Consider the following 12,852-nt stretch of genomic DNA (forward strand, 5'->3'; position numbering starts at 1 on the left):
GCTGCCCCACCGGGGCCTCCGCCCTCGCCGCCTCTGGAGGTGTTCCTCGAGCTCGAGAGGCGCATGTGTCTACTGCCCGCACCGGACAGTCCTCGATGCTTGCGGCTTTTCCCCAGTTTCCCACGTGCTTGCTCGTAGTAGGCTCGTCTCGCCTCCTGGTCCAGCTTCTGACCGGTCAGGCTGCCCGAGGGGCCGCCGCGGAGGACGGCGGCAGGGCCAGCGACAGTGGTGTCCCCCCACCAGCCTCCAGACTCCGTTCTAAACCAGTTTTCTTTATTCATGCTCAGGGGCAGGACTTAGTTCTTAAAACTACCTTGGTTAGGGCTGTTGGGCAAATAAGTAGGTAGTTTGCAGGTGGCCCCGGGGAGAAAGAAGTTACAGATGAGAAGCGGGCGTGAGACGGACCCTGTGATGCCGGGACTGCCATGTGCCTGGAGCCTCACAAGACGGACAGTCCTGGGAATAAACAGTAGATTCGCAAGGTAACAAGGTTTAGGCCGGACTGGCAGTGTGTGCCGGGGGCATGACCTTTGCTCTTGCCCGGTGGTTCATCATACGGGCTGCACCATTTGGTCATATTCCAGTTTCGAGTAAGATACCGGTCACTTCTCCTTTGCCCAACAACGGCTGGCGGACCCCTGCAGAAGGGTGAGGGTGGCCAGCACCAGGCCTGGAGGAGGCGGGGAGCTGCGCGGTGCCCAATCCGTCACAGCTGGGTCTGTGCCATGCTGCTGTCATTTTCTACCAGACACAAGATTTTTTCACTTCTCTTCCCCAATTCTCTTGCCAATATACCTCAAAAATACTTACTTTGGCTTAGTAATGGTACAAAGGCAAGTAGATCACGGCTGGAAACTAATTTAAGTTACAGGGTAAGTCAGTGAGGAACACGTCAGGAACACGGGCAAACTGTCAGCTTGCAAGGGAACCATGTGCTCACGGTGGGGAGAGAAGCGAGAGTCCTGTCCCGCCCACGTATGAAGACCAGCCCTCTCCTTTAGGACACTTAGACTGCCGGTGCTTGTTTGCGGTTTAAAATAATGCCACTGAGAACGTCTCCACTGCACGTCTTGTGCACACCTCTGACAACAGCTTTTGGGTAGATTCCTTGAAATACTCCAACCATGGTAGTCTTCCTTTCAGACGGTTATGAAAAAGGAACCAAAAACTGGTTCTTAAAAAAGAACCAAAACACTTGCTTTCTTGGAAAACGGAGTTAACTCACACAGCCCTAGTCACTTGCAGGAGTAACTGTGTAGCTTTAATTAAGTTCACATTTCCAGCGACACACTCACCTGGTCGTGGCCTGGGGGCCCTGGGGTGTGGGGTGGCGTCACCTAGGGCATGTGCTCGTTTGAGAAATGAAATGTGGTTAACCAGAGCCCTTTCCTAAGAGTGGAGACACAATGGGAACTGAAATCAACACTGATATTTCAACATTTGTAACCCACAATGGTGCTCAGAAGAGATGGAGCGGGGCCCACTGTAGGACCACGAGGTCACCTGTGCACAGCAGAAGGACGTTTGGGTTGTTACCAGTAAAGCTGCAATGAAAACCCAAACCCACATCATGGGGCAGACAAGGCTTTTATTTCTAGTGGGTAAACACCTCGGGGTGGAAAAGCCGGGTCTTCAGGGAGTGCATGTTCAAGAAGAAACCGTCAGAGCTCTCCCATCCTTACAGCCTTGTCAACACTTGGTGTCCCCCATCTTTCCGATAGCTGTGTCATTGTCTTGTGCTAGTCGGCATGAGGACTGGCGAGATGGAAAGGCCCTTCCATGTGCTCATCGCCATTCATGGGTCTTCTTTGGTTAAGTGTTCAAATTTTTTCCTCATTTTTAAAGTTTATTGCTGTTTGTGAATTCTAAGTGTTTTTTAAACTGTATTCTGAATGTGCTACCTCCCTGTCTTGTCAACATTTTCTCCCATGATGCGGCTAGCCCTTTTATTTCTTAATAGTATCTTTCAAAAAGCAAAACTTAAATTTAATTAAAATTCAACTTCTCAATATTAGTTTCATGATTCATGCTTTTTGTGTCCTGACAAATCTCTGCATTTCCAAACATTACAATGATTTTTCTTATGTTTTCTTCTAGAAGTTTTATGCTTTTAGCTTCTACAATTGGGCCCATGATCAAGTTAAGTTTTGGGGATGGTGTGAGATAAAAATCAGAGTTCTCCCCTTCCACGGATGGACAGCTCTTTGATGCAAAGACTAAGCCTCAGTTCCCTTGGCGCCTTTGCTGCAGGTGGCGCAGCTGCACGTGGTTATGCTCCTGCTCCGTTCGGCTCATCTGGGTCCGTCTCTGGCTTCAGAGCGAGTCTCTAAATTAGGGACACTTAGCTCTCCAGTGGCTCTTTCACAAGTTGCTTTGACTCAACTTCCATATGCACTCTAAGACGAGCTCACCGCTGTGTGAAGGAGACCCTGCCGGAACTCGTGTGTGGGACTGAACGCACCCATCAGGGGAAAAGAGACCCTGACCTGACGCAGCTCTTTGATTCTTTGAATTGTTTTCAGCGATACTTCACGGTTTCCGGCGTCTGTGTTTTTGTGCAGTCTGTAACTCCGGCACTCCACACATTCTGGATACTGTTGTGAATGGGGTTGCACCTTTGAATTTCATTCTCCAGTTGTTGGTTGAATGTGCAAATAGAGCGGACCTTGGTTTAGCCACCTCTGCTGACTTGGCTGGGTTGGCGTACCTGCTCTAGCGGTAGCTTTGTTCTACCCACACGCTCCTGTCCCGTGTGACCACTACTTTACATCTCCTTCCCACCTGTATGCGTTTCCTTTCTCCTTCCGGGCTCAGCGCAGCGGCGACCGCCTGTCCTGGCTGCGGGGGGAGAGCTTTCAGTCTGTTACATTCAGCATGTCAGCTTCAGTCCGTAGATTGCAAATGTCCTTTCCCGGCTTAGGGAAGCTCCTTTCCATTCCTAGTTTGCTGGGAGTTAAGTCAACAGTGTTTGATGTCATCGATGCTGCTGTTTTTGAGATGATTATGTTTTTATTTCTTTTTTAGATTTTTAAATGTTAAGTTAACCTTGCACTTCTGCACCAAATTGTACTTGGTTTTGGTGTATTGCGGATTTTGTATATTGCTGGATTCAAATGGCTAGTATTTGGTGAAGAGCTACTGGTCATTTTCTTTTCTTGTAATATTTCTGTCTGGGATAATGCTGGACTCATAAAATTGTTGTGAGGTATCCTGTCCTGTGTGTCTGAAAGACTCTAAGATAGGTGTTGCTTCTTCCTTAAAAGTTTAGTAGAATTCACCAGGTACACCCTCCAGTTCTGATTTTTTTACTTTTTTTCCCTCTGAAAGATTTAAAATGTCAGATTGAACTGCTTTGTTTCTTTCCGTGTCCATCTGGACAGCTTGTGAATCTCAGGGAATGTGGCCATACCACTTTTTACCAGTGTGAACGACTCACAGCCTTCTCCGTAGGTACAGCGACCATGGCCTTTCAGTCCTGGTATCCACAATTTTCGTTCCCTCTCCTGCAGCTAGTCTGACTAGAGGCTCCTCAGTTTTGTGGGTCTTCTGTATCTGCTCGTTTTCTAGTTCTTTAATTTCTACTTTTATTATTTCCTTCCATTTATTTTGGTCTTAAGTTGTTCCTCTCTAGTTTTTAAAGGTGGATGCTTACATCAACATTAATTAAACCTTTCATTTTTAATGTAAACGTTTGAAGCTATAAATTTTCCTGTAATTCTTTAGTTGTTTTTTAAAATAAACCTTTACATGGTGTGTTTTCCTAGTCACTCAAAATATTTTCTAATTTTATTTGACTCGGGTTACTTAAAGGTGTGCCGTTTACTTACATCATCTATTGATGCTAGGATTATTGGATTATTTGTTTAGAAGTGTATTGCTAGGGACGCCTGGCTGGTTCAGTCAGTGGAGCACGCGACTCTTGATCTGAGGTTTGTGAGTTCAAGCCGCCAAGGGTAGAGATTGCTTAAAAATAAGTTTTTCAAAAAAAAAAGAAAAAGAAAAAGCGTATTAATTTCCAAACATTTAGTTATTTACAGTTATCTTTGTTAGATTTCTAATTTAGTTTGTGGTCAGATGACATGAGGCTTGTTAATGTCCCACCGCAGGCCTCCCTTGATGCACATCCCTGTAACTGGCTGATCATGTTTTGGGTTTGCCCAGATTTTGTTTGTCGGGTGCTGATGCCCCCGACCACAAGCACGGCTTTGTTTGTCTCCTGTTGCTCCTCTCTGCTCTGTCAGGTTTTGCTCTGTGTGTTCTGAAGCTATGTTCCTGGAGGCCTGTGGGGTCAGGGTTCAAGGGGACAGGTCTGTCTTTTCTCTTTCTAAAGGCGGCTCTTCGTCCCTTGGGGGTGCTTAGTCTGAATGAGGCCACTCCGGCTTTCCCGATCAGTTTTCGTGGTGGGTCATTTCTCACTGCCTGCTGTACCTACTTACCACGCCCGTCTGGTGGACGATGCAGACGTCGGTCTGAGTTCTCGGCCTGGGAATTGTCTCTGCTCTTGATCCCCGTCCGCATCTCCTTGCCCTCCTGTGGGCAGATCTCATCTGTGACATGCATCGACCCCACTCAACCTTTTGTGGGGGCAGTATGGAGCAGGAGAACCTTCGCACACGGTAACTCAGAACCAACCCACGAGCCGACTAGCATTATCCTCTTCAAGAAGACAAGAAAACTGGGTCCAGAGAATCTAAGTCGTTTTCGCAGGAGCACCCGGATGGAGACGGAGCCAGGCTCGGACCCCTGAGCCATCTGACTTCAAAGTTGCAGCCCGAAACCATCTCTCCACGGACTCTGGCGCTTCACGTGCTCCATCACGGAGAAGCAGACCCAGAACAGCACGTGCGCGGGAGAGTGCCAGGTCTCAGCCTGTAAAGCAGTGGACCTGATCCGTACATCGCTGGTGACAAGAACCCTTACAAGTCTCCTCCGGTCTTGAGCCTGTGGCTTTGCACTTACCTGTGTCTGTGACTACGTTTTCATGGTGACCTGTCTCAGCAAAACCACGCATGTGTACGAACACACATACTGGCACACGTAAACACGCTCACACACACACGCCCCTCTCCCCCAGAGCCCCTTCCTACGAGTCGGTGCACACCTGCTCATGTCCTCTCCCAGAGGAAAGGCTGCCTCGCTGCTGCCTCCACCTGCCGCTGACTGTGCCATCAGCAGGGGCCCTGGTTACACCAAAGCTGGACGTTTCCCAGCTGCTGGTGCAGGGGCCCTCTCTTCCCTCAAACCCCCTCCTTGGTTCCTGGCACCCACACCCATGTTTATTCTCTGGCTCCATCCACACTCCTGTCTCGCGGCAGTGTCTTGGTATTCACTGAATGTGTACGGACACCAGATGCTGCATACGCAGGGCTCATGTGCCCGAAAACTCTCCTCAAGATGGATGCGTGGAGCCCAGGGACAGTGCCGCCAGAGCTGGGAGCCGAGGCCAACCCCGTGACCCCAATGTGCCCGGAAGGCAGATCAAGAGGAGACGGCACGGTGAGCACACACAGCCATGGAGCCGGAGCTCCAGACTGCACGGCCCTTTACCAAGCCCGAGAGCCCAACAACCTGGAAACTGGGCCTCAGAGGCACAGGACTAGATCCCGTGGCCATTAGACGGTCTGCCACTCAGCTCAGGCACTCAGGAAACCAGAAACAACTGTGCAATGCAAAAGCACACACAGCAGTGCACCCTGGGCAGGGTCGAGGGAGGCTGCAGGGCTCGTGCCGTCTGCTTAGCGTTTCTCTGAGAGCAGGAGGGACGTGGGGCGTGCGCGGGAGGGTGAGCACTTCCCAGAACAGAGTCGGCGGGTCAGCACCCAGAACTCTGCAGAGAAGACTTCAAAAAAAAAAAAAAGTTTTTAAAAAAGATTTTATGGGGCGCCTGGGTGGCTCAGTGGGTTAAAGCCTCTGCCTTTGGCTCAGGTCATGATCTCAGGGTCCTGGGATCGAGCCCCGCATCGGGCTCTCTGCTCAGCGGGGAGCCTGCTTCCTCCTCTCTCTCTGCCTGACTCTCTGCCTACTCTCTCTCTCTCTGTCAAATAAATTAAAAAAAAAAAAAAAGATTTTATGTATTTGATAAAGAGACAACCAGAGGGGGAACACAAGCAGGGGGAGAGGGAGAGGGAGACACAGGCTTCCCGCCGAGCAGGGAGCCCAATGTGGGGCTTGATCCCAGAACCCCGGGATCCTGACCCCAGCCGAAGGCAGACACTTCACGACTGAGCGACCCAGGCACCCTGGAAGACTGCAAAATTTGGGGGGAAAAATGTCCAACAGGTTGGTTACAAAATGGCAGTGGACTTTGAAGTTGGACACTTACAAAGCCTTCACAGTTCTTAGGAAACGACTGGGGCCTAGTTTCCTCGGCAGTCCAGTACCCGGAGCAGGAGACAGGCAGGGGTCCGGAACGAGCCTCCCCCAGGCGCTCTCTCGCAGGGCGTCGGGGCGGCAGGCAGGGCTGCGAGGGGCCCCGCCAGGCAAAGGCGGGTGCTTGGGACATGGCCCGCCCCAGCGACAGGACAGGACGCGACACATTTCGTCAGCAGAGCAAGCAGAGATGGCAGCAGAACACAAAGCCACCATCGGCACGGTGACTGGGGTGGGGACTTGGGAGTGCAGGGCGTGCGGGCAGGAGCCGGGCGGTCTGGGCACCAAGTCCGGGTGCTGAGCCTTGGCTCCGGGGGGGGGTCTGTGACACCGCGACCGCCGGCAAGCATTTGGCGTCCACACAAAACATGCCAGGTCTACTAACACAAACACGTCAACGTACTAGTCTCCCGACCGAGCGCTCAAAGTGGGAGAAGGCGGTGGGGGGAAATCGCGGGCCTGATGTCCTCGAGTTCCTGGTAGATTCTCCTGAGAAACAGCCGATTCAGGGATCAAGGAAATGGAGGTTCGGAAAATGACAGGAAGTAAATGACCTGGCCACAGAGCTGGGGCCCATGACGGGGGCCGGTGGGGGCACCACTCAGTTTTTCTTAATTTGTCATTAATCTTACTTAGGGCTGTTTGGACAGAAACCCCGACAGTGCGAAGGGTACACGGTGCAGAGTCCCCTCTGCTCTGTCCCTCGCCCCCCAGGACGCCGCCTGCACTCCCTCCCTCACACGCACATGGCCACGTGCCGGTGGACACGGTGAATGCTGTGGTGCGACTGCGCCGGGGTGGGCGACTGCCTAGAACCGGAGGGGGTTGGGTTGAAGGTGCGGGCGACTCCGAAGCTGAGAGACGCTTTGTAGGTTTGCTGAGAGACTGTGTCCGCACATCAGCACCGAGGGCCCGCCCAGTCGGCCATGCAGGGCTCCCCGCCGTGGCTGCCGGGACACCCCACGCTGCAACCTCTGCTGGCCCGGCGCCCACATCTGCACCGGGCCTGGCTCATGGGCTCCCGCGGGAGGAGCGGGAGGCAGGGGAGGCGGGCGGCGCACCTCCCTTCTCTTTCTCTTCTCCCCTCTGGGCAGCAGGGGAGCGACCGGGGATGTCGGCCACAGGCCTGCGGGCGGCAGCCCCCCCATCCCGGTGGCGCCTCCCCACCCGCACGGCCCCCCAGGCCGTCCCCGGGCCTGGCTTTCCTGCAGCCCCGCACCTCTGGGCCCACCATCGCGAGCCCCTTGCCCTGGGCCTGGAGACGGAGTAGGAGGCTTCCCTTCCATTCACTGCCTCCTGCAGACCCTGGCTTCTCGGAAGCGCACACCTCCTGTCTAGGCCGCGGTCACCCCAGCCCCCCCACCTCCGTCTGCCCCCGCCTCCAGCCGGACCCTTCCCGACACGCACAACTCCTCACCCGGCGGCCGGCCGCCGTGGAGTCGGCTCAACCCCAGGGGCAGACCCGGCGGCCGGCTCCTGCCTGCCTGGGTGGCAACCCCAACCCCCCCCCCCCCCCCCCCCCCCCGCCCGGCTAGGACGCCTCTCTCCACCATGCTGCCCAAACCTCGGGGAAGCTCTGAACCAGTATGTCTCCTTTCCGGAAATCGCAGCGGGTGGGCGCTCGCCGCACCCATCTCCTCCGCCGTCCCCCACTCCTCAAGCTCACGCGGAGCACACCACCCTGCCGGAGCACGCCACCCTGCTGCACGGGCCGCTGGCCCACGCGTCCACCTCGGAGCCCTACCCCGTGCCTCGCGGACACACTGGTCCGCACGTGAACTTTCAGAAGGCCACGTGTCACTTGAGAAACGAACACGGAACTTAATTCGCGGTTAGACGTTTCTCCAGTGAGAATTAGAAGAAAACGATCTCGTGCTTCCTCCTTCTATTTATGGTCTCGTTTCTTCTAACACTGAACTCTCTGAGCTCCGGCACTTATGTCGGTGTCGAGGAGGGTAACCCAACTGTGGTGTTCTGGAGGCGGTGACTCCGCTCCTGCCCGACACCGCGCCCCCCATGCTGCCGCCCCCGGGCCTGCATCACTTACGGACGGCTCAGCGGCAGGAGGCCTCTGCGTGCCCGGAGCGTGTCGTGCCCTCTCCTGACACGACGCCAGGATGGGTTTTCTCCTGCGACTCTGGGGTCCCCTGGTCTGTGTTCGCAGGTAAGGCCGTGTCACACGCTCAGACGCCGCACAGACAATGTGAGAGCAGCCTCTGGCCCCTTCTTCAGGCTTTCTCTCTGCTCCCACGTCATTTAAACACGCTTTTCCGTTTCCCTGTTTGCCACCAGAAATTTCATCATCGTTCTGTGGCTACTGAAAACATGCCTTTCCGTTCTATCTTGGCTTTCCTGCTAGTTGTGTGTTCTGATAAAAACTTGTTCTTTTCTTGGTTCTCTCAGATTTTCTGGGCTCACCACCTCTCCAGTTTTGTGGCTCCTGCCCCCCACCCCCCGCCTTCCCAAACACCCTGTGCTGGGCCGCATTGGCCTTTCACTGCAACAGCACCCTCGCCAACCCTGATTCGTGAGCGGACAGGTCAGCTCCACTCCTGAGAGGGCCGCCCCGTCTACCCACTTCCGTGTTTCTCTGTCCACCATCCTGGACATGGACTTTGAGTTGCTTAACAGGAGAATGTGTCGTTTGCATACCACAAGTTTTATTAATGTAATTTTAAGGCCAATTAAACTAATTTTATTCAGAGTTAAGTCTACATTAAATTACAAGATTAACAATTTCTAGAGACAATGAACGTAAAATTTAAGAAGTAGAAATCTATTTGGTCTCTTACAGACCATGTAGTATAGAACAGACAAATGAAAATTTACAAATATAGAAATAATACTTCAAGAGTGAAGATTTTCACATGGAAACCCATAAGATGTCGTATTTTAAACACGCATGTTTCAAAAAGGGAGAGATTTTTAATAATTTAGCACAAAATTAAATTATATAAACTTGGTATATCCCAGAAAATATTGCTTTAAACACTTATACCATGATCAAAATTCCTTTGGTAGCTTTTAATCAAAATGAAACATGCTATTATGTAAAATATAAAGTACTTTTAAATGTTACCAGAAAAGTATCTTTGTTACAGTTACGGCACTAACACCCCTGCCCCTGCTCAGCCTCACCTATATACACACAACGTGAAACCAAGGTGCCAACAAAATCCTTTTAATCTTTTGACAAAATAACCTCTGCTTCACAACAGCAAGATTGAAGTCTCCTAGAAAACTTTTTACAGTGGCCCCAGCACAGAGCGCAACGGCCGTCCCCGTGCAGGGCTGTGAAACCAAACTTTATTCGAGCAATTAAATCAAACAGCAGCTCCCCCGACGCAAAAACAGGGGCTGCTTGACGCAATCTGTACACACACAAGCACAACGTCCCCCAAGCCCCTGAACAGAAAATTCACAACAACTCCGTGGAAGAAGAGCAAAGGCACGCTGGCCCGGCGCTGTCCTGGCACACGAGAGAGGTCTCACTGAGAAACCTCGCTCTGCTCAGTCGTGAGAGCGAAAACGTATGGAAAATACAGGAAACAAACAGATGCCAGTTTGGGCTGCATGATGGATGAGCCAGTGTCTGACACCGACCGCTTCCTCCGACCACTTCCTCCTCATGCTCGCCCGCGCAGGGCTCTCGTTTCTAACCGGGCGTCCGGTCAACTGCGAGAGCCTGCCTTCAGGAGTCCGCCTGAGCCCCCTGCAGCCCGCAAATGCAGCCTGGAGGGTCTCTGCCGCTGTGCATTCATAATCACACACACACACACACACACAGGCCAAACCAAACCTTCAGCTTCCTGCCACAAGAGCAACATCTCACAAAGGAAACTCTTCTAACCAACATCTTCTCGTCCAATCACAAGTCAACCTGCAACCGAGCACCAGAAACGATCTGCACGCCGAGAGAGTAAGGAGAACTCGAGGGAAAGCTACATATGTCGTTTGCAAACCCATGAACTTCGTAAAGGGCGACCCAAGAATCATCTCTTTTCCTTCTAATCCCAGAGTCTCCGTGCTGGCTCCATGTCAGAAGTCCTGGAAACAGCACGGTGGTGCGTCACTGCTCTGAAGGTACATTCTAGTGTCTTGCTGAGACAAAAACACGTCAGGCCACATAGTGGTACTGATTCGGATTGTCCTTGTCTCTCTCCATATAGTCTCTGTCTATAAGAGATTCAATTCTCTTTTTCAAATCTCCAGGCTGAAAAAGAAAAGCAAAATGCCTCCATTATAGCAGCATTAAATTTACAAACAAAGGGAACAGAACGTATGCAAGAAGCACATGGTTACAAGCGTGTGCATGATTACAGGAGATGTACGTATCCATACGTCAACGACCATTACAAGCCAATTACAAAATGAACCCAGTGGAAGTCCCTGCACTTCAAAGACAGTGCTAACATTCTCCCTCGATCCAAGTGCTCCCCTGTGAATGGTCAGAGCAGGCCCTGAGGGGTCAAGAGGACTGCGCTCTCGGCCAGTGCTCACGGACTCCCAAGCACGGCAGCCCCACTCTGGGGGCCACACGTTGCATTTGTTTGACGGGAAATCCGACGGCATCTTCATCCTTTGTGAAGACGTGTCTCCCTAAGTCCCGTGCTGTGCGAGCGCGTCCTGGCGATCTATGCTTGGGCAGGGGGATGCCCCAGACTGCGAGTGCTCCCGTGCTGAAAGCAGACGATGGGCTTTGTGGCAAGGCTGCCTGGGAAGGGCGCCCCCGGCCCTGCTGTGGCAGGAAGCACACCTGTGACACATACGCACCAGCTTCCCCTGTGCAAGGGCACACGGTCCCTATCCAAGGCCTGGCCACCTGTTCAGCAACAGATCGTACATTCAGAAGACAAGGGGCCGCCACACACCTCGCCCCCCGTTCAGTCCTTTAACTGTGGGTCTCTCATCTGCAAAGTGGAACTGAAGCCCCGCACAGCTAGAGGCAGGAAAGGACCGCGCCCGCAGCAGGGTCTCGTGACCGTGGAGAATGTGCCGTCTCCCGTGTGCACAGCAGCCCTGTGCCCGCCCGGGGAGACCCCTGCAGCCGCGTCGGCGTCTGCTCACTGAGCCGTCTAACTGGGCCCCTCGGAGAGGACAGAGTCGGCTGCTCCTGTACCAGACCAGATGGCACGGGATCAGGGAGCCTCCACCCCTGAGGAACACGGGGCCGGCTAGGCGCAGGCACCGGAAAGCCAGGTCTCGGGAGGATCTCACACCTCTCCAGGTGGAGGCTCACGCTTTCAAGTTTTCCCTAACGTTTCCCTATCCGCTGGGACCCCACATACGCCCAGGACAGCTCTCAGTCCTGGACACGCGCACGGACAGAAGGGTTCAGGGTCGACTTTCTTACGCACAGAAACAAGAAGATATTATCAAAACAGAAACGCTCTGGTGCTTGTCGCTGCTGAGTAAATGAGCTGTCTGTGGGATCTCCCTGGCATAATCTGGAGAGCCACACTACTACTGAGAGACACCGTCTGGAGCTGCGCCACAGGCCTCCCCTCCCCAGCAAGTACAACATCCCTGCAAGGGCGAGCGTTAGCGACCTCTCATTCCTACGACGGTGACGGACAGCATTTGGGATAAAGACTCTGCTGTCCTCACCTGCCGGTTTTTCGACACTTGGTGGACGCACAGGTGGGCCTGTGCAGAAACGAGGCCCCGTGGCGAGGGACAAATGAGTCTACGGTGTTAAAAACGGAACACGTCTTTCCAATGTTCAGCACGACACGATACTTTTCATTAAGGTAATATCCACTTACCTTTACTGGAAATTTCAGCTGATTGTACAATTCAGAAACTAGAAGGTTATGACCAAGAGTCTTTCTCATCTTCATTATCCTGACGATAGCCGCGTCGATCTGATACTGCCTGTCCTGGAACACGCGCTCCGTGGTGCTGACCTGCTCCTCCACCTGCACACGCGGACACACGACGGGTTATTTCAGAGTGTGGAGTTGGAGGAGAAACTTCTGATGCAAAGAAAGGCCAACCTTTGGGTAAATCCTGTTCTGTTACGCTAGCAAAACCTAGCTTCCCAAGGACAAGACGACTTCAGTACCAGACCTTCAAAAATAAAGTTATATTTCCCTCACAAAAAAGCTACAAAACACTATATAAATCCTACATATTCTGGATTAGATCCAGTAGCACAGTAAAAACAGCACAACAACTATCAGAGATCGCTCCAGAAATGTCAGCTTTGCTCATCATCCGGAAACCCACTACTGAAACTGAACATCTTCTTGATCTAAAACACATGTTAACATATAAGGAACAATTTAAAAAAAAAACAAAACCTGAACAGGATAAAAAGTTGGGTGATGGACACTGGGGAGGGTGTGTGGCTATGGTGAGTGCTGTGAAGGGTGTAAGCCTGACGAGTCACAGACCTGTACCCCTGGGGCCAATAATACAATATAAGTTAATTAAAAATAAAACAGAAAGTTATTTCAGAGGCTCTAGCTATGCACTAAGAGA

General features: G+C 52.3%; 1 protein-coding gene across 1 annotated transcript in view; it reads right to left on the reverse strand.

The window, feature by feature from the left end:
* Positions 1-9,009: 9,009 nt before the first annotated feature.
* Positions 9,010-12,852, reverse strand: part of CUL4A (cullin 4A) — a 42,315-nt gene continuing 38,472 nt past the window's right edge. Inside the window, exons 19-20 of the mRNA XM_045081262.1 lie at positions 12,135-12,287; positions 9,010-10,582 (exon numbers count right to left, since the gene is read on the reverse strand). Coding sequence (XP_044937197.1) covers positions 10,487-10,582; positions 12,135-12,287 — 249 coding nt within the window. The 3' untranslated portion in view covers positions 9,010-10,486. The remainder of the gene's footprint in view (positions 10,583-12,134; positions 12,288-12,852) is intronic.

The sequence above is a fragment of the Mustela putorius genome, unplaced genomic scaffold (genome assembly GCF_011764305.1).
Source record: "Mustela putorius furo isolate JIRA1106 unplaced genomic scaffold, ASM1176430v1.1 tig00000551_pilon_pilon_pilon, whole genome shotgun sequence".
Taxonomy (NCBI): domain Eukaryota; kingdom Metazoa; phylum Chordata; class Mammalia; order Carnivora; family Mustelidae; genus Mustela; species Mustela putorius.